At 39.8% G+C, this 23981-nt stretch overlaps 1 protein-coding gene across 3 annotated transcripts in view; it reads left to right on the top strand.

Moving 5' to 3' along the window:
• Nucleotides 1-23981, top strand: part of UXS1 (UDP-glucuronate decarboxylase 1) — a 138282-nt gene that overhangs the window by 92503 nt on the left and 21798 nt on the right. For all 3 annotated transcript variants that reach the window (XM_069093991.1, XM_069093990.1, XM_069093988.1), the window contains 3 exons: nt 1315-1374; nt 5697-5818; nt 16221-16340. In XM_069093991.1, the coding sequence (XP_068950092.1) occupies nt 1315-1374; nt 5697-5818; nt 16221-16340 (302 nt within the window). The remainder of the gene's footprint in view (nt 1-1314; nt 1375-5696; nt 5819-16220; nt 16341-23981) is intronic.

The raw sequence follows: 23981 nt of genomic DNA, 5'->3' as shown, positions 1-23981 counted from the left end.
GGTAAAGTGCCCTTTGTTGATGGGGTGTGCGTTATAGGAGAGAGATGAAGTTAGCATTTGTGTGAGGTCACATGTATTTCTAAGTGTGCCCGGCCATATTATTGATGCATTAATGACTGTTATGTAGGGTATTTATTAGAGAAGGATTTTTACTGCTCTTCTGCTTTTTTCAAACACATAAAAGGTTTCAAAAACTAGGGTTTCTTAAATAGCTACAAAACAAAATTCCTTAATTATGGTTTTCTTTTATTAAAGTGTTTGGAGGAGAAAGGTAAATTAAAAGTTATGAAAGTATTGACAAAGCAGATATAAATACCTATACATTTCAGGTCCTCTAGTCCAAATGAGGCCAAGTGACTTGCCCAAGGACACATAAGTAGCAGATGGCAGAATCAGATTTGGGCCTACGCCCTCTGCCTCGAAAAATAACGATTTTTTCAGTGTCCTACAATATTGATGTTTGATTTCAAAGGAAGAGTCAGGAGTATGCTAAGAACAGTCAGGGAAAAATAGACCTTGATTTCTCTAGAAAAAAGATTAAATATTTTTATATTAGGTTTAGTGAACATGATTTTCAGGTGATTTCTCCAAACTGTTTTCTCTATCAGGTCAGTGCCCTATGTAGCCAGAAAAAAATAGAACCTTGCCAGCTAAAAAAAAAGCTGACTTTTTTTTTAATGACTTACTCAGGGAATGGAGTTCACCATTCTTTTCCCTAGGAAAATAGAGAAGAGTTTTTGTTTTGTTCTGTTTTTTAACTTCATCTTTCTATTTGGAGAAAGGAATTTGAGCAGGAGTTATCAGCCTCTTCCGCAAGAGCCAGGTAGATCAGAGACTATGACATGGTTTCCTCCGTCTACTCCCATGTCTGCTCAGGAGTCGAATGCTAGAGCCTTCTCGGCCTCTTCTGTGTCTTATCTCCCTGAGCCTAGCATGCAACATAAGACTCAATTAGGAGCTGTTCATCAAGAACATGAGCCTTAATATCCCAACACTGATATTGGGTTACATGTTATTCTCATTGAGTTCTGGATGGATGTAATTATTAATAAATAAACAGGAGTTTTTGCATTTGAGACGAGGCTAGTGAATAGGGTCGGCTCCCTTGCAACAGGACCTTTCACTACCACCCTGGCTCTATGGATTTGGCAATATGGTCTCTTTGTAGCCTGACACTGAAAAATATGCACTTTGTGATAGGTTCAGCATTTTCTTGATTTCGGTAAAAAGTGGTTATCTTAATGTTTCTGGAGTCAACGTCCTGCCCTGTCATGTAAAATCCACGGTAATTCTTTTACATGTTTACATTTGTAGGGTTGGCGAAACGCGTTGGAGCGCGCCTTCTCCTGGCCTCCACCTCGGAAGTATATGGAGGTAAGACAGCAGCAACTTGTCCCCTGGGGTCAGTGGGGGCCATCCCCCCCCTGAATCCGTACAGTTTGGTAGGAGAATTCTAAGGTTCTCTGAGGTTTGAACTCAGAAGGATGGAACCTGCATCTTCTATTACTGTTTTATCACTGTTATCCTTGGTCACAGATAAGTAAGCATTTATTTGGTAAACCGATAAGAGGCTTTGAAGGCTTGACAGTCACCCCAGAAATAGTCTTGTGGCCAGAAGGGGCCTGATTTAAAAATGTGTCTGCTCCCCAGTGTAGATTTTACCATCTCTGAGCCTAGAACAGAAGGACCTTTTTGAGCAAGAAGCCTACTGTGGGAAGGAAAACAGGAGGAAAATGTTAACGCCCACAGCTTCTCAGGAATCCTTTATCTCCAAGTCTCTCTCCTCCTGCTGCAGCCTCTTCTTGTTAGACCTCTCCCCTAACTCTCCCTGCTTGTACCCCTTTATTGCTTCCTGTTCTGAATTCTGGAAGGAGGTAAAAAGATATAGAAAAGAGGAGACCCAGAGAAAAACAGGATGGACAGCGTGTGTGTCTTTACTTGTTGAGTGAGAGCCCAGTAATAGTGGGGATTGACTCTTAAAAATCTCCTTCATGAGTGGAATGGGAGAACATGGATCTGTCTTGAGGCTATAGCAATGAATCTGGCTCCACTTTGTCTCTCTTTTAACCTAAGCCATGTAACCAGTGGGCTTGGCCGGACACTAATCAGCATGATTTTATCTAGAAGCCCTAATGCCTTCTACCTTCCCAGCCTCGATACTGACTTTGACCTTCCAATTTCCTGCCCTAAATTCATATTCCTCTCTTCCTTATTTTGGACTTCATTGGTCCTTCACTGGACCTCCCTGGGTCCAGTATACTTCTTTTCTCAGTATCTTTTCCTAAAATGTTCTTTTTCCATAAATAAACAATTGATTGATTTTGGTGGAGGAGGAAGGATTAAAACTCAGCTCCAGGAAGAAATACATTGACTGCTTTTAAAAAATTTTTTCCTGTTATTCATTAATTTCAGTCATGTGTGACTCTTCATGACCCCATTTGGTGTTTTCTTGGCAAAGATACTACAGTGGGTTTCTGTTTCCTTCTCCAGCTCATTTTACAGATGTGGAAACTGAGGCAAATGGGGTTAAGTGACTTGCCCAGGGTCACACAAGTAGTATGTGTCTGAGGCCAGACTTGAACTCAGGAAGATAAATCTTCCTGACTGTAGACCCGGCACCCTCTCCACAGCACCACTTAGCTGCCCCTTAGGTGCTCTAAGATGTCCAAAGGAGCTTTCTGCAGATTGCACATCCCCAAAATCTATCTCATGAAACTGTTTTACCTTCTAGTAGCATTCTCATTAGCATTTCCCCAGGCCTACCATTGTCACAACAGTGATGTATGTAATAAAGACTGTCAGAGAGAGTTGCATTTTAAATTCATAGTAAAATTATCCTTCACTCAGTCCTACACTGATAGCTCCTCATTATGTGTGTGGAGGTGACCCTGGGTTCCCAAAGGCTACATTGGGGGAAAGTATTTAGCTGCTTCTCCCAAGTTGGAAGGGTATCAAGTATGAACCTAGCAACAGACTGTATGTCTGTCATCCGGGGACTAGATTAGTTATTTAGAGCAGCTCATCACCAGGTTGATTTCAAAGGTGATGAATTATTTTGGCCATAACAATTCACAAAGAGTATATTTACTAGAGCATAGAGGAGTATGACCTGTATCAATGGATGGAAGAGCTACAGCATTGGAACCATGGCACCGCAAGATATTCGAACTAAACACAGCATGTGTGCAGGGTGTTGAATATCAGCAGCAATCCAGTTTAGGTTTAATGTCAGACTAAAAGTCTCTACGGTATGTATGCTGTTGAGGAGCTATGCAGATGCTACCTGGGGAGAAGATGGGGAAATTCGGGACACATCTGGGATAAAATCTAGGGAAGTATAAGACCTTTGCTGCCTAAACAGTTTTCCAGCCGCCCGGTCCCCCCCCAAATCAAGTCTTTGTATAATTTTATTGTTTTACAACCCAGGGAGTAAATGTTATCACCTTTTTCTCAGAAGCTTAAGGAAACTATACCTCTATTCTTTCTTGATTTACTTCTTGAGAATGTCTGGTACAGGTGAGACCCTGAAATAATCTGCCTTCACTCATATACTTTTTCTCCCTTTCCCCTTATTTTATCTTTTCTTCTTTCTCCCTTCCCCCATCTCTGAAGATACATTGAAACATGGTCTATCCTGTTTGGATGAATGCAGAAATGACCGGCTGCTTTCCCTTTAAATTGCCAGGCGTTTTCTCCCTTAACCTCAGAGGCAACAAGATATCTTAAAACACCGTGTCCAAGAACTCTGCTCTTCGTTCCAAGCTAGTATGTCCCATGGACTGAGCACTGTTTTAAAAGATTGAAATTTGAAAGGATCTCCCTTGTCCTGTCCAAGACAGCATGCTTACAAAACCCACATGCCCCACCTTCCCTTTCCACTTGAATGACATATTTGATGGGAATTTGTTTTTCATGAAATTATGGAAACAATACATTTTCTGAAATTCACTTTTTAAAAAGCTTCCCTAAATATTATTTATAGCATATTTTTTGTATGTAGTATCTCAGAAAGCTAGATAAGACTATCGTATTGGGATCTTTATGTGGGCATGTGCTCCTTTGCTTATAAACATTTATTTGGACCATAAATAACATAGAAAACTATCTTGTAAATGAATCTTTCACGTTGGCAGCCTTTATCTTGAGTAGAGAAACCTTGAGTACACCAGGAAATATTCTTCTGGTATTTGGCATTGTTCTTTGTAACATGTTGGGATTCACAAATACCTCTCATAAGGAACTTTTCTAAAATTGTTGCTAATGATAGAATTAATTGGCTTCTACTGCATGAAACATGAGGGCTATTATGTATAGTAGACCAGGTCCTCAGCAAAATTGTGTTTGTCTTCATCCTTCTGAGAAACCAACAGATTTTGTTCCTGTTTTGTTTCTTATGTATGGAATCCTTCCTTTTTGTGTCTCTATTTCCTTCTCTCTATGTAAACCTATTTTGTTAGGGGTAAGATCTGATTCATCCCTTAGTTTTATGACATTCTGTTCTTAGGGACACTGTTCTTTCCCTGAGGTATTTGCAGGTTATATTTGATATTGTGGAATGAAGGGCTTGTCCCTAGGTGATCTTTTGTGCTCCAGTGATACCCCTCAATGAGTGTCTTTAATGATTTCTTTTCCATTTAAGTAAATAATATAAATAATCATATAGTTGCTCAATATTTGATACATGGTACCTAAATGTTTCTTCAAACATCAGTTGTTACTGAAGGCTGATTTTTGGTTTCCTTCTTACATGCATCGGAACATTTTAATATTCATTCTCATTTGAGTCTCATGATGCCCCTCCAAGGAAGACTGCAAATTTGTTTTCATTTTTATTTTCTTTTATTCTCATTTACTAGTTAGGAACCTGAGACTTACGCTGGTTTAACTAAGAGCATACAAATCACGAGAGAAGGCACTGGAACTTGCCTCTGGTCTTCCAATTCTAAGTCCAGTATTCTTTATATTGTACTTGTAGATAACTACCTTTGGGTAGTTCCCAAACACAAAGATGTCAGAGATTTTTTTTTATGTGATCATTTTAGATGGAAGTTAAACTCCATGAAAAACATAATATTTGTGATTATTGATTTTCATTTAGAAGTTTAGCTCTCTTGGCAGAGCTCTAAGAAAAGTGATGCCCCAGGGGCGGCTAGGTGGCTCAGTGAATAGAGCACTGGCCCTGGAGTCAGGAGGACCTGAGTTCAAATCTGGACTCAGACACTTAACACCAAAACTAGCCGTGTGACCTTGGGCAAGTCGCTTTACTCCAATTGCCCTTCAAAAAGCAAAAAAAAAAAAAGAAAAAGAAAAGTGATGCCCCCCCCCAAATATACAAAATCAAGTATACAAGACAGATAAATTAGGGCACAATTATTCATGTTACCAAAAACAAAACCCCAAAAACCCTCTTAGGGAATGATTTACTTCAGGTCCCCATTAAAATATTTCACACATTTGCCTTTGTTCAGCAATATAGAAATTGCATTGAAGGGTAAGGAGTTCTTACTAGACCATCCCAAACTATTCCCCCAGTATTATATCCTGTTTATATTTTCCTTATACTTCAAATCAGTCTCGATATAAAAATATAATACCTTGACCATCTTCCACACTCTCCCTTTTTCAATGTGGATTTGCCTTGTTTGTAAGCTTGAAACGAGGAGCAAGAAAGCCAGTCCTATGTTTCTCTCCAATAGATCCAGAAGTCCACCCCCAGAGTGAAGATTACTGGGGCCATGTGAATCCAGTAGGACCTAGAGCCTGTTATGATGAAGGAAAGCGTGTGGCGGAGACCATGTGTTACGCCTACATGAAACAGGTATGCCCTTGGTCTTTCACAGTACTTTTTGGTACTGGTTTTATTAATTTCTTACTTATTTTATTTACTAGGTATGTATCATTCAGATCATGTTTAGTTTAGGAAACTGATCCTCTAGGGGTGGACATGTGATATGAATTTAGGCTGTGGGAGAAAAGGTGTTTTTTCATGTGGATATTTGAAGGCTATGGTTTTCCTAATCAGTTTTGAACATTATTTTTCTCCCTCTGAATTGTGTTTATCATATTTAATGGACTGGGAATGGGAAGGTAGTGGATTTTTTTTTTATTTAATATGCCTGCAACCTTTCCCAGACTTTGGGAGAAATGAACTATTCCTTTGTCCCTTTGAATATGATTAAAAGGAAAGGTAGATTTTTTTTTTCCTCTAATGAACCTGAATGTTAAGGTGAGAACTTGGAAAGTATGTCAGATGAACTTTGTAAATTTTTTTCTGTATGTTCATTTGCCCTTTCATAATCAACTGAGTCCAACCAGGGGTTACAGCATACGTGAGACTCTTAGCAGCAAACTGTGGGCTTTTGTGAATGGGATGTGCTGGCTTCCTCACCTTCCAAACCTCTTATACCCTTACTCAGCTTCCTCCATGTCTTTAAAATCTGCATGGATGCCAACAGTTGTACTCGAGTTTCAGAGCTCTGAATAGTTGTTTATAGCCTTGGGCTGAAGTGGCTTCCCTTGATGTTGATACTTAGAACCAGAACTCACTGGCATCCTTGCACATTTCAGCAGTGATTCCATACAGCCTGGAAGGTAATGCCAAATGAATGCATGCAGAGAAATCTCACATCCAGGTGATATGGCTTTCTTTCCTTTTTCATACACATTTTCTCATCTTAGAAACCTCTTTACACTGAGTAAATCCTTCCTCAAAAGGTACTTCCAGGCATAGCAGAATTAAAGATAGATGAAACATTGTGATTGTTTACACCCCTTGGAGACTGGTATTTATTTAGAGAACTGCACTAAACTTTTGGGCCAGAATGAATTAACTATTCATAGAAGCATAGATTTAAGGTTGAAAGAACTCACCTGTCATTTGTATGCCCAGCACTTAGCACAGTGCCTGAAACATAGTAAGCACTTAATAAATGCTTGTCGGTTGATTTTTTTTTTTTGGCCAGTTGAATAGTTATTTAGCACCTAATGTATACAGGGTACTGTGGTAGGTACTGGAGATACAAACACAAAAAACTAGACAAATACTGCCCCCAGGGTACTACAATGGGGAAAATAAATACCCTAAACAAATTAAAAAAAAAAAAAGACACAAGTCCAGCCCCTATACCTATAAATGTCATTTACTATCGTTCATTATGTTGTTATCTTCCCAATGATTCTTCAGATTTCAGAGTATCTTACCTCAGTATCCCAGAATACTAAGTCTAGAAGGGATTATAGAGTTTCTTCCTCCTCTGCACACCCCACCCCCCTCAAAATTGCTTTGCAGGTATTTTTTAATTTACTTATCTGTGTATGTGTTGTATTTCCTCACAATAGAATGGCAGGTCCCAGAGGCCAGGAATTATTTCATTTTTGTCTTCATATCTCTAGTGCCTTACACATATTGCTATTGTTGAATTGTTTTTCAGTCATGTCTGACTCTTTATGACCCCATTTGGGATTTTCTTGGTAGAAATACTAGAGTGGTTTTGCCATTTCTTTCTCTAGCTCATTTTACAGATGAGTAAACTGAGGCAAACAGTATTAAGTGACTTGCCCAGGGTCACACAGCTAAGTAAGTGTCTGAGGTCATATTTGAACTCAGGAAGATGAATCTTCCTGACTCCAGGCTTGGCATTCTCTCCACTGCATCACCTAACTTAGACATATTAGGCTCTTAATAAATGCTTATTGAATTGGATTGACTATCTAATACCTAATCTGATACCACACACACATACCCCTGGCCCCTAATTGTATAGATGAACAAACAGTCTTTTCCCAAGGTCTCATGGCTATTTAGAAACAGACTTTTTTTCACTCTCTGGATAGTGTAGTATCCATGATAACGGATAATGTAATATGTGTCATTAACTACATGGATACCGTAGTTATGGCCACAGTCAGTGCCGGACTCTCGCCTCTTGCTCATACTTTTTTCTCCTACACATTTGCCTAGAACATCTGAATCAGGTCACTGCAAAGTAATGAAGCATGTGTTGAGTGTGTGTGTGTTGAGGTGGGCGGGGGAGTTTGAGGGGGCAGGACAGGGATTTATAATGTACCGAACATCTAAAGAAATCAGCATTGTCTGTGTGTGGCAACCACAGTATTTTGACTATTCCCAGAGTAACTGACCCATAGCCACATTCACATGACATTTGTTACCACTTCTTATTCTGAAGATCCATAAAAAAGTTGCCCCAGAAATACCATCTGCTACTCCAAACATGGAGGTTTTAATCAGCAAGGCAGTAGCTGGCTCCTCTACTATGTTTCACAGAAAGTGTTCATCAGAAGATAGGTGAAAGTTGAAGGCATTCAGTAGGTCGTGGTGGCTCCAGTTTAAAGAAGAAAAATCAGGAAGTACTAGTTCAGTGGTAAACCAGTTGTCGTCAGAGCTTTTTTGTTCTAAATGTCAAATTTCACATCTTTGGATTATTCTGAAGCATAGGCATATTGTTTGTATGTGGGCACCCTCTTTGGCTGCTGTCTGTGGCAGAACACAAGGCCTTGTTTTGCTGTAGAACCCTCTGAACGATGTACGGGGCTTCCTTACTTTGGGCACACCCAAGATGACACAATCTACACTTCTTTCTGCCATGTTATCCATTGTAGTTTATTCTGAACAAGACCCTTCCTGATCCCCTCCTTCCCAGTTGCCAGTTTAGAGCTGGCTGTTGGCCTTGATGTTTTTGGTTAATAGCTTTTTCTCCCCCTTATCCCCCACCAAAAAAAAACCCCACCTTGTTATATTTAGAGTTTATTTTAAAATTTTTTTTCATTTTCTTAAATTTATATGTTTCCATGTATAAAAATCCACCATCTCTCTCCCCTGTGTCCTTCTCCCCCACCTTGAAAAAGAGAAAAAACAAAACCCCTGTAATAAATATGCAAAACACTCCTACATTGAATGTCAAAAAAATTTCTATGTCTCAATCCGTTTCTATTATATTTCATATTTACTTATTGCCCTCCCTCCATTAGAATGTAAGCTACTTATGGGGCAGAAATATTTTTCATTTATAACTCCAGAACCTAGCACAATGGTCTGGCAAACAGTAAGTACTTAAAAATGCTTATTAAATGAGTGAATTTAATTTAGCTTGGGCTAAAGTAGGTTACATGTTATTATGGATTATCTCAACCCACCCAGATCTGCTGCATGTGCCTATATGCAGCTGGTAGCAATAGACGTGGGAAGGAGGATACTGAAACCTTCCTCACTGGCGTGGCTGGATGTCATCAAAGAGCAGTTACTGTTTTGAAAAACCTGATTTTTCAATCTCCTTCAAGAAGCCAAAATTGTATCCCTCGTAGCTAATCGGCCTTTTGTTTCCCCTTGACTTTACATCCACTACAGGAAATCTAACCAATAAGTGACATTCTGAAGGAAGAACAGACAGCAGACTTAGAAACTTGACTTGATAAAGTGAGCTTCCCTGAAGTTATTGTATCAGTCCTATGTTGAAGACTAATTTTCCGTCTTATTTTCAAGTTTCGGGTTTTCTGGGTGACCTGACAATTGCATATTCTCCTTTCAGACATTCAGTATCTATGTATTTTTCCCTTGATTTTCTTTTTTAAAAGCAATGCGATGTCTAGAGTGAGATGCCAGTGACTCATCTTATCCCCACAATGGTACATAGCCACAGAACCCAAAAGTGAAAGCTAGTCATTAGTAACAGTGATTCAGCCGTGAGCCTCCTGAATTACTGACTTGTGGACTCCGAGGCCTTGGTGAAGAGTGTAAATTTACCAACACTGTAGTCAGTAGGGGGTTTGCCACTATAAAATATAGGCTTTTGAACTATGATTCTGGAACAGTTAGGTTTTGATTTTTTTTTTCATTTATTTTTGCCAGCAGGTTTAGAATTGAGAAAGAACAAGGAAAAATTGAGTAGATCAGCTCAGCATTACAAAATTAATTCCAGGAGTTCTAAGAAATGTGTTTACTGCTTTAAATTGGCCTGTAAAGGGGATGTATTCTTAGGAGATATTTATTACTAAGAGATATACTTTGAGGAATTTCTCAGTTAGTTATGATAACATTCATAAATCTAAACCAGGTGATGTAGTGAGTTAGAATTCTAGACTGAGTCAGGAAGACATGATTTCCAGTCCTTCTTTAGATACTTTCTGTGTTGCCCTGGACAGATCACTTAACTTCTGTCTGCCTTAATTTTCTCATCTATAAAAAATGAAGATAATAAATAATAACTACCTTCCAGGGTTATTGTGAGATTAAAATAAGATATACAAATTCTAGCTGTTGTTGTTATCATTATATATCATCATTATTACACTTGCCTACCCAGTCAGTCCTTCTGGTGACCCCACAACCCATGGATATATCTTGTGGATAGGAAACAGATATTCCTCCTTTATGAACCTAACTAATCCACCTACGGCTCCAACCCGCAGTCTTGACTTCTTAAACATCACCACACCCTAACCATTGAGGGAAAACAAAAATTAAAAATAACACACTTTTTTGGGAGGGAAGGGGCATTTTGTTTTTGTTTTTTATTTTCTGCATAACATGCCCTGCTCTTTTTAGACCATTGGTTAGTTTTCAAAAAAAAAAAAACTTCTCTTTATTCATATTAGGGGTGACTCTCTAGGAGGGGGTACAGAGAGAGATACAATAGGAAAGAGAAGTGGTATGAAAATAAAAGTTATTAATAAATGTTCTTTTAAAAGGGAGATAATCTCTTAAACTCAGAAAATCACATTGGTAGAGCAGAGAAGATGAGGAAGATGCAGGGAAGTCACTGGGCCATTCAGAGGAAGGATTCTATTTTGAATGAGTAGAAACTAGGAAGATAGTTTTGAGGTATATGGTTTCCAGACTGGGCCCTGAAAATCAAGGCTCTTCTCGACATGGTAAGTACAAGAGATTTTAAATGGAGAGGAAATATGAGGCAACTTCAGAGAGAGTTTAGGCCTATGTCTCTGTTCCACATATGGGATTTAATGTTGAGGTGTTCTAACCTCGGTGGTAAAATGTTTCTCTGAAAGCATGAATTCTCAGAAAAATTGAACTGATTCTACTGCACCTGTTGAAAAGAGAATTGCCATTTAAAAATCTTAAATCCAGATTTTAAAAAGTGACTATCCTTAAAGTATAGGGCAACTAAGGAGCACAGTGAATAGAACTCTGGATCTGGATTCAGGAAGACTCATCTTCCTGAGTTCAAATCCAGCCTCAGACTATGTGAGCCTGGGCAAGTCACTTAACCCCGTTTGCCTCAGTTTCCTCACCTATAAAGTGAGCTGGAGAAGGAAATGGCAAACCACTCCTGTATCTTTACCAAGAAAGCCCCAAAGAGGGTCACAAAATACTCAGACATGCCTACGGACCACAACTCTCCTTGAAGTGCTGATCTTTCCTCCTAACCCTTGAGAAAGAATGAGACCAGAGAGCATCACAATAACATGAGGATAAGGCCAGACCACAACCACCTGTTTTTTAAGTCTCAGAGCTCACTGAAGGATTCAGCCTCCTTTACTTTAGGTCCCCATCCTTCTCCAGGGAGACCGAAAAAGAGAAATGTTCTTTATTTGCGAAGATTTTTTTTTTCCTGTTTGTCAGATGATGCAGTAGATAGAGTATTAGACTTGGAGTTAGGAAGACTTGAATTCAGATCCTCCTGCACACACTTATTAGCTGTGTGACCCTGGACAAATCACTTAACCTCTTTCTCTTAAGAAAATGGGGATCATAATAGCACCTACCGTACAGGGTTGTTGTGAGGATTAAATGAAATAACATTTGCAAGCCTAGCAGGCTGGTGCTGGTGGTGTTAGGAGGAAGAGGGGGGGTGGTAACAGTAAGTTTGAGGCTAAGCACTGACTTACTTCTCTCAAGTCTTGTCATGGTGTGGAAATTACCCTGGGCTTTAGAAGGCCATGGCAGTAGAATGGAAACTGACAGGGCCTTCCAAGCTGAAAAGACTTAAGAATGTGCCTATATGGAACTCCAGCCTAACTTAATTCAGGCCATCCAGCCAGTTTGTCTTTGCAGTGATGAGTTTTTCATACAAGGCAACATCTACTAGTGAGTAAAAACAACACTAATTCTGGGGATAGAACCTGAGTTCACATTTCATTTTCTTCAAGGGACTGCTTGCCTCCCTGCTCTAGTCTCTCAGAAAGAAGAATCTAACTGTAAAAGCCATTTAGTCTCTCTCCCTCCCCTCTATCCCTGGGCTGCAATGGGAAGGGAATACTTATGTGACCTTGGGCCTCAGTTTCCTCATATGTAAAAAAAAAAAATGAAGATGTTAACCCACATGGCCTCTGAGGTCCTTTCCAGCTATAGATCTAGGAGCCTGTAATGTTAAGCTTGATTTGTTGCAGACTTCACAGGAGCTTGGTATGACTTTTATTCTGTCAAGCACACTGGTTTGATTTGTGTAAACTTGCTGAGATTTTATATTCTATTCCTAGAATAAAGCTGCATTCACTGCCTGTTTCTGTGTATCCTTCCCCCATTCTATTAATAAAACTGAAGTTGGTGACTTTTGAGTTATTTTCTATTGAGATCACCATCTCTAGCCCCCTTTTTAAATTTCTTTTCTGACTTGTTTAGTAGGGAAAGAGTTTATTTGTTTCTAGGCTACAAATAAAACCACAAGCCTTAGTCATCAACATTTGAGTACCCAGGAAGACAACAATATATTCTCTGCTGGGGAGGGAGGGGGGAGAGAGAGTAGTAGCTTTAAGGCCTTAGTTTTCAAGTTTATAATCTAATGGAAGAAACACTATAAACACAAGGATTTTAAAACTTTAAGAATTTGTGATACTGCCTGGGCTTTAGGCAGAGGTTTATGCAATCTGAAAAAAGTGTGGATTTTTTGTTTGTTTGTGAAATTGATAGGGAAGCTGCATATTATAGTGAATAAAGTACTGGACTTGGAATCAGAAAGACCTGAATTTGAATCCTGCTTCATTCGGTATATGTCACCTTAGCCAAGTCATTTAACCTCATGGTTCCTTTTTGTTTTTGTTTTTTTAACCCGGAAAAAGGAAATACTAACAGCACCTACAGGCAGAGTGTGTGTGTGTGTGTGTGTGTGTGTGTGTGTGTGTGTATGTGTATATATATATATATATATATATATATATATAATGTAAAATGTTAAGATTTGGAGGAGTCTTAGAGATAATTTAGTTTACAGGTGGGAAAACTGAGGGCCCGTAGATCTTAAGTCACTTGCCCAAGGTCACTCAGGTAGCGAGGGGCAGAATTCAGATTCAGTTTTAGGCAAGGGCTTTGACTCTGCTTTCAGCCCTGTTTCCACTTTTTTCCTCCACTCCAGACATTTTTATGGGTGAAACCAAGGCCTACAAAGAAGTGAATTGCTCAAGATTACCTTAGACCAGTGGGGTGTAATGAAGCTTTAGAGCCCTTTTCATTGTGCCTTCTAGAATACTGTCTCTCATCCATGTGTAAGCTAGACCATTTCCCCCAAGTCTACTTTGTATAAAACCTGGGTGCTGCTAAAAGTCTCCCTCCTCGCTCTGTAGTCGTCACAGCTGGCTCTCCAGAAACAACAGAAATAGTATCAGCAGCTTTTTCCCCGTCCCACGCACAGCTTGCTGGCTGTGTGAGACTACCCTGCTGCTTCTGTTGCCAGCTACAGCTGGAGCTCGACAAGGTAAGGAAAAAGAGTTTTCCGAGCTGTTTCAGTGGCCTCCTGACAGTCTCCGCTCTGTGTGCCTGAGCTGGGAAGAGATCCCCAGGAGAAGTCTCCCTGCTTTCCCAATTTTTTGGCAATTGTTTTGTTTGGCTCTAAAGGTGCACTCTTGGGACAACTGCTCAAGGTCGCCAGAGGAAACTTTCTCAAGCTCTATGTTAGAATAGAAAAGGAGGGGAGGGGAAAGGTAAAGGAGGATGCAGCCCCTGGAGACTGGAATTTCCAAGTGTCCTGGAAGTGCACTAAAAAGAGTCTGGAGAGGACAAGGGAGAAAGTCCATCTGAATCAGCAGCTTCCTGTTCCGACAGGAAAATCCTACGAACATTCATTCATTCAGCAAGCATTTATTATGTAAACCAATTATTCCAGGCATGCTAGGGGAGAGACATCGCCCAGATGAGTTGTAGGGCCAGATTCCTCTTTCTGGGGGCCTGGGCATCAATGCAGCCTGTCCCTTAGAATATGCAAGAGTACCTTGGAGAAGCAGTGTCTGCAGTGGGGAGGCTAGCAGACACAGCGTTAGGCCCTTTGTTCTTGGATCTTAGTACTCTTCTCAGCCAGGTGCTACTGGGGAACTTTAAATCAGCAAAGACTGGGAAGAAGAGGCTATGCATGAGGTGGTGAGGGCTTGAGCTAGAGTTGTGGCTGTGGGAATGAAGAGAAAGATGTAGATCTGAAAAATCACTGAGGTAGTGAATGCCAGCAAAGAACACTGGCCAAGTTTATTACACATCGCTCCCAACTCTTACTTCCTAGAAATGTGTCCCTCGGTACATCACTTACCATTTGGGCCTTACCTTACTTGTCTGTAACATGGAGATTGTCCCTGCCTGGCTGTGAGAATGGAAAGATGATTTATAGGAGAACACTTTGAAACTCTAAAGTACTGGGCAAATATAAAGTGGGATTATTAATGTAAACTTGGTGCTATTAAACAGAAAAAAGTCCAGGATGAAGAGGACGCTTGTGCCTTTGATCTTCAGAGTCTGGGAAGGGTGATGTGTGATCAGTTGGAGAAAGTAGGAGGAACCAGAAGACCTGGCTTCATGTGCTGAATTACAGTAAACACTTATGATCATACAACTTTGGGCAAATCATGTAGCCTCTTGTGACTTCTGCAAAATGCTGATATTTTATATTCACATAAGCATGTGTTTGTTTTTAGTCGAGTCCAACTTACGTGAGCCCATTTGAGGTTTTCTTGACAAAGATGCTAAAATGGTTTGCTATACATACATGTACATACAGTATACATATCTGTATGGTGTGCATGGTATATCTGTATACCCATACATGCGTGTGTGTGATAGGACAAGACCTGTGATTTCATTGGTATAGGGAACTACAAAGAGTAAACTCCTTTTAGCCATGCAGATGGATAAATGTTTAGCAATTTATGGTCTTAGAGAATCGCCTGGGGTGGTTAAAAGGTTAAATTACTTTCCAAGGATCACTCAGGGAATATGTGTCAGAGGCTGGATTTGAACTCAGACCTTCCCTGAATTCTTGTAAAAGGTGGCCCTTGAGCTGAGAATTGAAGGAAAACAGAGAAACCAAGGGAGGGGAAGGTAGCAGTAGCTGGAGGGGAAAGAAAAAGGCCTCCTGCAGATGGTGTGATGAGCTCAGTTGTAAAAAAAAGTAAGCCAGGAAACCAAACGATGAAGCAAGAAGGCAGCATTTCAGCCTGGAGAGCAGCCAGTGGATGATTGTGTTGGGTGAACTGTAAGTAGGCCAGTGTGGCTAGATCATAGAATGTTTGTGAGCAGTAATGTGTAAGAAAACTGGAAAGATAGAAAGGGGCCAAGTTATGAAGAGCCATAAATGCCAAACAGTAGAGCTTATATCTGGAGGCAGCATTTTGTAGGCCATAAAGTGTTACATAAATGTGAATGGTGATTCTTAGTATTATTCATGTGTTCTATTTTAGATAATGGTCCTAAGAGAAACAATCCTGTTGATGGCTAGAAATAGATAATTGGAGAGAGAGCTTGAAAAGTTTAGGGCTGGAGATATAGATCCGAAAGATATCCAGGTGATTATTTAAGCCATGCGAGCTGAATTCCCTGCAGTGGGTGTAGAAAGAAATGAACAGAGAATCCAGGGCAGCCTCAGGGCATGCCACAGTTCGTGTGTGGGCGAGTAGGGGAGCTGATGGACCTGTAAAGGAGCAGCCTGTAACGTGCAGTGCTTAAAAAACATGGGGAGGAAGAGACAGACTGGTTCACAATCTCAAAAACAACAGAAGGGTTAAGAAGAGAAAGAAAACTGTCAGGTTTGATTATCTCCACACTTAAAACCCCTGACAATGTCAAAGGGTATATATGAAGGGAAGAAGATAGGGTGTTAGGTAAGGCCTTTTGCTATAATAAAATTTGAAATAAAGCTTGTTGTTTCTATAAAGAGATTATGCTCCTCTCCCTCCACCAAGTCCCCCCCCCCATCTGTTTTGCCCTTACCAAGAATACAGATGAGAAAGTTAAACAAAATATTGCTTTTTTCCCACTCTCTTCATTGCAGGAAGGGGTTGAAGTGCGAGTTGCTAGAATATTCAATACTTTTGGACCGCGGATGCATATGAATGATGGCCGAGTTGTCAGTAACTTCATTTTGCAAGCTCTCCAAGGGGAGCCTCTCACAGTAAGTATTTGCAACATTATTCTTCACTTGGAACTTTTCTAAGTTTAAAGCTTTTTAAAATCACTACGAGGCCTCTATTTGGAATTTAAGCAGCACTAGAGAGAGGAAAGGAAATTTTAAATTAAAGATAGATGTCCCTGAAAAAAATGTACACCTTGGGGTATAATTAAGCAAATTCTCCTTACCCATTGCTGCTGATTTGAGAGGATTTAGTGTTTTCCAGAGAAGCAAACCAACTAATAATACTGAAACCTGTAGACTTTTTTATTATGGACACATAGAAAGATAGTTGATTTTAGGTAGACAAAGAGAAAAGGGACAAGGATGCATTGGAATCTCTTTTGTCTAAGACATTCAGGCATTTAATAAGTACTTATCCTTGGCACTGTGCTTTGCTGTGGGGGTAGAAAGAAACAGCTGAAGCAATCCTTTCTCTCAAGGAGTTTACCTTCTAATGGGGGAGGAGAGGGGTGGAATGACAGGACAACAGATACATAATTGCTATCTACAATATAAATACAGAGAACATAGAAAGTAGTAACATTAAAGGGAAAGTGGATATATGCTTGGCCTTGATCATTAGGACTGGCAGGAGAAGAAAGAGAAATTCAGGTGCCCTCCTGTCCTGGTACTAAGGTTGAAAAAAGCTCTGCCATTCCTCTAGTTCTTGGGTGCGAGACTGCTAGGTGGTCCCCACCCAAGAGAACAGGGACAATATAGGGGTTCTATAGGGAGGGGTGAAATTTCACCCTGATTAGTTTTTCCAACACCTATTGCCATGAGTGGGGGAGGTAGAATGTCAAGCAGCATGGTTGCTAGAAGTTTCCAACAAGGAAGATTGGGGTGGGGAGATTATAGTGTGTGATGAGCTATTCCAGAGGTCTCATAGTTACTTGGCAGGAAGAAAGGGTTTCTGTAGAGCAGACACAGCCAATCACATAAAGCCTAACTTCAGAAAACTAAAAGCTTTTTGGTCTACCACATATCTCTGTGTATATATGTATTCATATATATTCACTCTCAAATCTTAATTATCCATATCAGTAAGAGTTAGCACTGGTGTGCATAATTCAAATTGGTGCATAAATGTATCACACAAATGTGTTTGCAGCAAATTTATGTTCCTAATTGGATCTTGCTTAGATAAATTTAAAATTAGTCTGCCTTTTCTGAATGCATACATCAGCTGACAGTATAAAGAGGTGTAAAGACTAAGCCAGCCTTCATCCTAAAATTTCCATGGGCTATTTCACATGTTGCTAATTAAGTGCGACTTTGGTATTTATTAGATTATGTGCCTCAAAGTCTGGAATAGGTCATCATAAAAATGTATTCATTCAGCTGATCCTGCTTAGGCACCTACTATGTGCAAAGTACTATGCCAGGTGCTGAGAGAGATGCAGAATTCCAAAAGTCACGTTTCCTGCCTTGATGGAGCTTGTAGTTTATTATGGTGATGTCATAAATACATGCAGAGGGAGTGTGTGGTAGTGGAAACAGCTGAGAACCTGGAATCAGATTTTACTTTACAACTTCTAATTCAGTACATTCATTAGGACACTAATGCTGGGGACTAGGGATATAAAGGTAAAAGCTAAGTAGTCCCTGCCTAAAAGGGGTTTACATTCTACTGAAAATGTACAACATATCCACTGAAAAGTAAATAAGTAGGACGTAACTTTAGAAGGGAAAGAGCACAGATTCTTGGGTTGGGGGTGGAGTCTTCAGAAAAGACCTCCTTGAGAAAATGCCACTCGAGATGAGCCCTGAAGCAAGGGTTGTAGGAAATAGATATCAGAAATGAACATATTCTAAAGGCCGGGAGTTAGCTGGTATGGGAGATGACTTGTAGAGTCCAGGGAACATCAAAGTAGGCTAGGTTTGGGGGATGGTGTCTGTGGGTATGAAGAAGAGCGATATGGGGGGGGAAAGAGCTTGGGCTTTATTGCAGAGGCAAGAAGCCACTTTTGAGTAGGGAGATGGTATCATCAGATCTGGGTGAAGGATAGATTGGAGAAGGGATGACCACTTAGGAAGCTATTACAGTAGTCTAAGAAGTCTTGAAGGATCATGTGAGTGGAGAGAATAGGAAAGAGAGGTTGTAGAGGCAGAACCAAGACTTGGCCAAGGGATTAAATACGGAGAGTAGGAGATAATATGTAGTTGAATTGGTCAGGACTATGGAGAGAAGAGGTAGACTGGGAGAACAGAAAGTGGTACAGAGAGACCAAAGGTCATTGTGGAGGTGAAGGATGGGTTGAGGAATAAGGCCGAGGGAGACGTGAATGAATAGCAGATTGTGATCTCAGAGAGGAATTATTTATATTTGCATTTGATGTACCCTTACTTCCACACCCCCATTTCTCTATTTCTTCTCCCAGAATATTCTGCTATTTCCCCACTTTTCTTTGTCTACATCCTGCTCTCCTATTCTCTGCAGAGACTTTCCTAGATAGCGTCATAGCTTATTTCTAGCACAGTACTCTTTTAATATTGGGGCTTCAGCTTTTCTGATAGGCTTACTCTTCCTAGTGGCTGTGTTTGACTATTGGCAAAAATAGTGACTGTTTTTTAAGGCTTCTTAGGCTGCATTATCAGAGTTGTATATTGGTAATATGGTGGGTGTAGAATGCTCTTTTGCTTGAGTTGCCTGTTAAGTGCGACACAACATCCATTTCTTTCCTTGCTTCTTTTTTTCATTATTGGTAGTTGAATTGACACTTCTTCAGGGGAACAAAACCAGGGGTTCTTAACTTGGAGTCCCTGAACCTGTTTTATAGAACATTTTGATGACTGCATATGATGTTTCCTTTGTAACCCTATGTACTTAATGTTTCGCATTTGAAAACATTATTCTGAGAAGAAAGGAATCCAGAGGCTTTACCAGACTGCCAAGAGGGATTTATCATACAAAGAAAAAAAAAGTGAGGAACCCTTGATGCGAAAGTCTTGCAGAACTCAGGAAACAACTAGCGATCACAAATCGTCAAAAGTATTGAACTGAGCACTGAGTTCTCTCGAGATTATGAGAATGATATGTTTCTAAATGGAATGTATCCTAAGCAAGGCTTAAAATGTGCTCCCATGCCATTGTGAATGTTGTATTGGATTCACATTGACAAAGAAAAGCCTTCAAGCAAATTGCTACATCCAAACTGTGAGGAATGGAGAAAAAAATACAGTCACTACCCACAAGGAGAGTTTATATTCTATTTGAGGAAGGGATGATATTTAAATATAAATTAATACAAAGAAATTTCAGGAGGGAACAAACACTAAAAATTGGGATCATGAAAGGTTTCTTATACAAAGACTCATCTGAGTTGAAGTAAGCAGTGTGTGAAAGAATTTGTTTTTTAAAGCCCTAGCTCTGGAGTTAGAGTCAAATCCTTTGTCTCATCCTTACTACCTGTGTGACCTTAGGCAAATCACTGAATCTCCCCAGGCCTGTTTCTTCATTTGGTAAAATGGGAGGACTGGACAGTATGGCCCCCGTGGTTCCTTCTAGCTCCAAACTGACTAGTTGACCCCAGAGGTCCCTTCCAGCTCCAAATCTACTTATCCCAAAATAAAGCTCAGCCTTCTAAGAGGCAGAAATGATGAAGGATTACCTTCCAGGAATGAGAAAACAGCCTATGCAAAGGGAGGGAGGCAATAGTTGGAATGTCCAGTTCAGGGAACAAACAAGTAATTCACTCGGGGCAGAATGTAGATTATGGGAATGAGTGATGGGAAATGTCAGGACAGGTGGGCTGGAGCTGGACTATGAAGGGGCAGTAAGGGCCAACCTGAATAATTGGTGTTTTTTATATATATGAAAACAATGGCAAACCCATTCATTGAACACTTTATAGCTAAACTGGCCAAGTCCTGCTTTGGTAAGCCACATCTCAGAAATGATTTCCACTTTAAGCATCCTGTTACCCCAAGGTTTGTACACATGGTCTGTTAAGGAAGAATGTTAAATAAAAAGAATGAGTTTATATCTGTTGTTTTTGTTTGTTGCTCGTGAATAGCATTACTAAGTCTGTGTCTTGTTCCAGGAGCTGGATGCTTGTCTCAGTTACCTGAGACTAAATCACCGTAGCTGCATTGATAGCTTCTTTGCCTGTTTCCCATTTCACTACTCTTAGAGGTTCTGAGCCACCCTTGAATCAGGGCTCAATTGGTCTTCGGTGCCACATAGATCACCAAGTAGACATTCCTTTTTACTTTTCTTTCCCTCATTCCTTTCACCTATTACATACAGAAACCCCTCTTTTTATGAGATCAGAGTTATTTGGTTTCAAGAACAAACTGGCATGCCAGAGATCTTCCTAGTAAAAGCATGGTCTTGATTCATTAGCCTCCTGGCAGCCGTCAGAACCCAAGTGCCAGGCAGCCAAAAGAGCCTCCCGGTGTATCACAAGACTAAGATCTATTGTTGGCAGACAGCAATAATTCACGTGTTGTCTTTGTGCCTGGAGAGCTTCCGTAGCGAGGAAGCAAGAATGGCTGGTGCCATCAGTGAGTGCACTCTGTTCCAAAGCATTCAGTAGTTTAGTCTGGAAAGGTAAAAAGAAAGCTAATCATCAGGAAGATAGTTTGGGAGAGGTTTGCTTTTTTTTCTTCCTTATTAAAAAATTGTCTTTAGATTTTTTTTCATTTATCATGGTACTTTCCTTCAGAGGAACTTTGCAATATGTTAACTTTTCAAAGCAAATCTCTCTCTCTCTCTCTCTCTGTCTCTGTCTCTCACTCACTCACACACACACACACACCTACCTCAGTTTGAGGTATCATTTTGACAAACTCATGCCAACTACTTCTTTGACTATTATCTTGGGAAGGCAAAACCTTCCTCCTCCCCCCCAGTCCATTTGAAAAAACTTAGTTCCTTAGGGGAAGGAAAATAAAGAGGCACACACATCTTTTCTTTTCTCTTTGTGCTTTCTAAATGTCATTTCTAAGGGAAAAGAAATATTTAGTATCAGTACCAACTTAGCCTCCTTCATTGCCCTTTACAAAGTCACCCATAAATTGTTTCCCAAAGGCCCGTTTTTTAGGTCATCTCTTGGTCGTATATCATAATGGTTAAAAAGAAAAAAAAAGAAATTTATAAGTCATTTTAAAAAATTCATAGCCAGATCACAGATGATATAGCCAAGAATTTGAATGGAATCAACTATTTTAGAAATTGTGTGTGTGTATGCACACACATAAATATTTGTGTTTTAAGAACTTTTAAAATAGGGCAATAGTTTTTTTGGGTTTTTGTTTTTTCTAGGACGTTGTCTAGTTTAAATCCCCTGATTTTAAAGATGAGAAAACTGGCACAGAAAGTTTATGTGATTTGCTTAAAGGCCACAGCAGTAAAGGTGGAATTTGAGTCCAAGTTCCATGATTCTATCACTTTTTCCACACAAATTTGGCTTGTTTCAAATTAAGCTAGTTATTCAGTAAAATTTTGGAAGAATATTTCATTTATGCCGCAGTTTCATTTTTGAAAAATAAATGGCAAACTGGAATGAATAATTCCAATCTGAGGGATAAGGTATGTATGTGTGACTGATTTTAGCCTTTCTTTGGGAATTTTCTTTATTCCTTATTTTTGAAAATATAAATTAGATGGACACTTGAGGGTACTCCTAAGATCAGTTAAGTCATGCTCAGAGTTGGTAGAGAAAGGCAAGACAGTCAGTCCCTGTGCTCTGAGAGCTCAGTCTAATGAAGAAACAAAATGCAAACAAGGTGGGTACAGAGCAGAGGCAGTGGCATTAAAGGGAATCCAGAAAGATGCCCTGATGTTTACAGTTGTTGGATTGGGCAGTCGGCTTTTTCTGATTTCTGAATTATGGCTATATCAGAAAAACAAACGGTTTCAGAATTAAAACCACAAATGGAAGCTGGCAGACTGTGGGAGCCAGCAGGAGGAGGCAAGAGCACATGGAAAATAATGACTGAAGTATAGCCTCTGTCCTGGTCTTCACTGCCCCACTCACCTCTTTGTAGCTGGTTTGCCTCCCTGATCATCTTTAAACTTTGTTATCTACCGAACAGTTGCACAGAAGGCCATCTCTATGTAATCAGTTCTTTCCTCCAGAAGCTCTTTTCATTTTTTCTTTTAAAGAGGAAAGAAGGCAGAATCTACAAAAATTTTTACCTGAGTGTTGGAAAAATTGGCACATTGGTCCAATCTGACTTTTAACATAAGGCTTTGTGTGTATTTGTGCCTGCCCTTCAAGCACTCTTGATTCCTACACATAGAAAGCTTGTGTATATGAGTACGGGCAGAGAAATTTAGTTAAACATTTTTTTTCCCTCTTTCCTTCCTCATACCGTATTTTCATGCAAAGTTCTTACCACTCTCATCTTGGTTGTAAGTCCTTGGGTGCCATGGGTTGTTACTCTTTTAATATTAAACATATGCAGAGTTGGTAGTCTCTGGTGCAGGGGGGATTTAGCAGGAAGCTTTAAGACTACAGTTGTGTGGTTGAAATGTTCACAGTTGTCAAACACTCGTATGCCAAAAGGACATTCCTGTGGGTCACTTAAAACAAGATTTGAACAAAGCACCATGCCTGAAAAGAAACATACCTTTTATTAGGGATTTATTTATTATTTATTATCCCTTAGTAGGGATCCCTAATAGTGGACTAATTACACTTTAGAAGTTCTGTTAAATCAGAGTTTTAGAGCTTAGATGGTATTTTCTCATAGAAAAACATGTTGTTCTTAACCTGAAATCCATGGATAGATTGCAGAGAATTCATGAACTTGAATAATGAACTTATTTTTCATTAACCTCTTACTGGAATTTAGCATTCCTTCTATTAATGTAAGCAGCAAGAATAATTTGAGAAGGGGGCTATAGACTTCACCAGACCACCAGAGGGATCCATGATCCAAAAAAGGTTAAGAATTCCTGCTGTGAATGATGGGGAGGTTGCCTATGGTGCCCATTTAAGTTATATACATGTGTATATGTTACATACTGAACCATGAACTTGCATACTTTTTGTGATGTTGTTTCAATGGGATAGTGAATTTTACATTTTAAGTACAAATCCACTCCCTACTTCCCCATCCAAGTAATAAGGGCAGTCGTTTTCCCCTCCACATAAATACATGACTGTACTTTTATGCTGATCCAGATCTATTGGCAGTGGTGCTCAAGAGATACCCAGAAGAAATCATGAAATCATAGAATCATAGATTTGGAATTGAAAAGAATCTTAGCCATTGAATCCAACTCTGTCATTTTATAGATTAAGAAACTAAGGCTCATAAAGATTAGGTGATTTAGCCAGGGTCACACAGCTAGTAAGGCTGTGTGGGATGTGAACTCATCTTCCTGGTTGAGTCTAAGACCTTGTCCACTACACCAAAGTGGGGTAGTCTTCCAGTGGCTTCTATAGGACTGGTGCTTCAGTAGGCAGCAGTTAGAATGTGAAAGTTCCTAAGGCAACCCTGATAGAGATTGTAGGAGAGGGCTAATAGAGACTCCTGGGAGGGAGGGGACAGATGAAGTAGGTATTTCTTCCTATGACAGCTGGGTCTCACTAACAGAAATGGAGAGAGTTGAAACAATGAAGAAGAAGTTAGCTATGAGAATAGAACCCAGTGGTCATGCTTTTATGTATGACTTATCTCTAAGTTGAC

Source organism: Petaurus breviceps, unplaced genomic scaffold (assembly GCF_028583685.1).
Source record: "Petaurus breviceps papuanus isolate PSGF00001 unplaced genomic scaffold, PetGlider_PUasm1.0 214, whole genome shotgun sequence".
Classification (NCBI taxonomy): Eukaryota; Metazoa; Chordata; class Mammalia; order Diprotodontia; family Petauridae; genus Petaurus; species Petaurus breviceps.
Note: the sequence above shows the minus strand (reverse complement) of the source record. Positions and strands in the feature narration are given on the sequence as shown.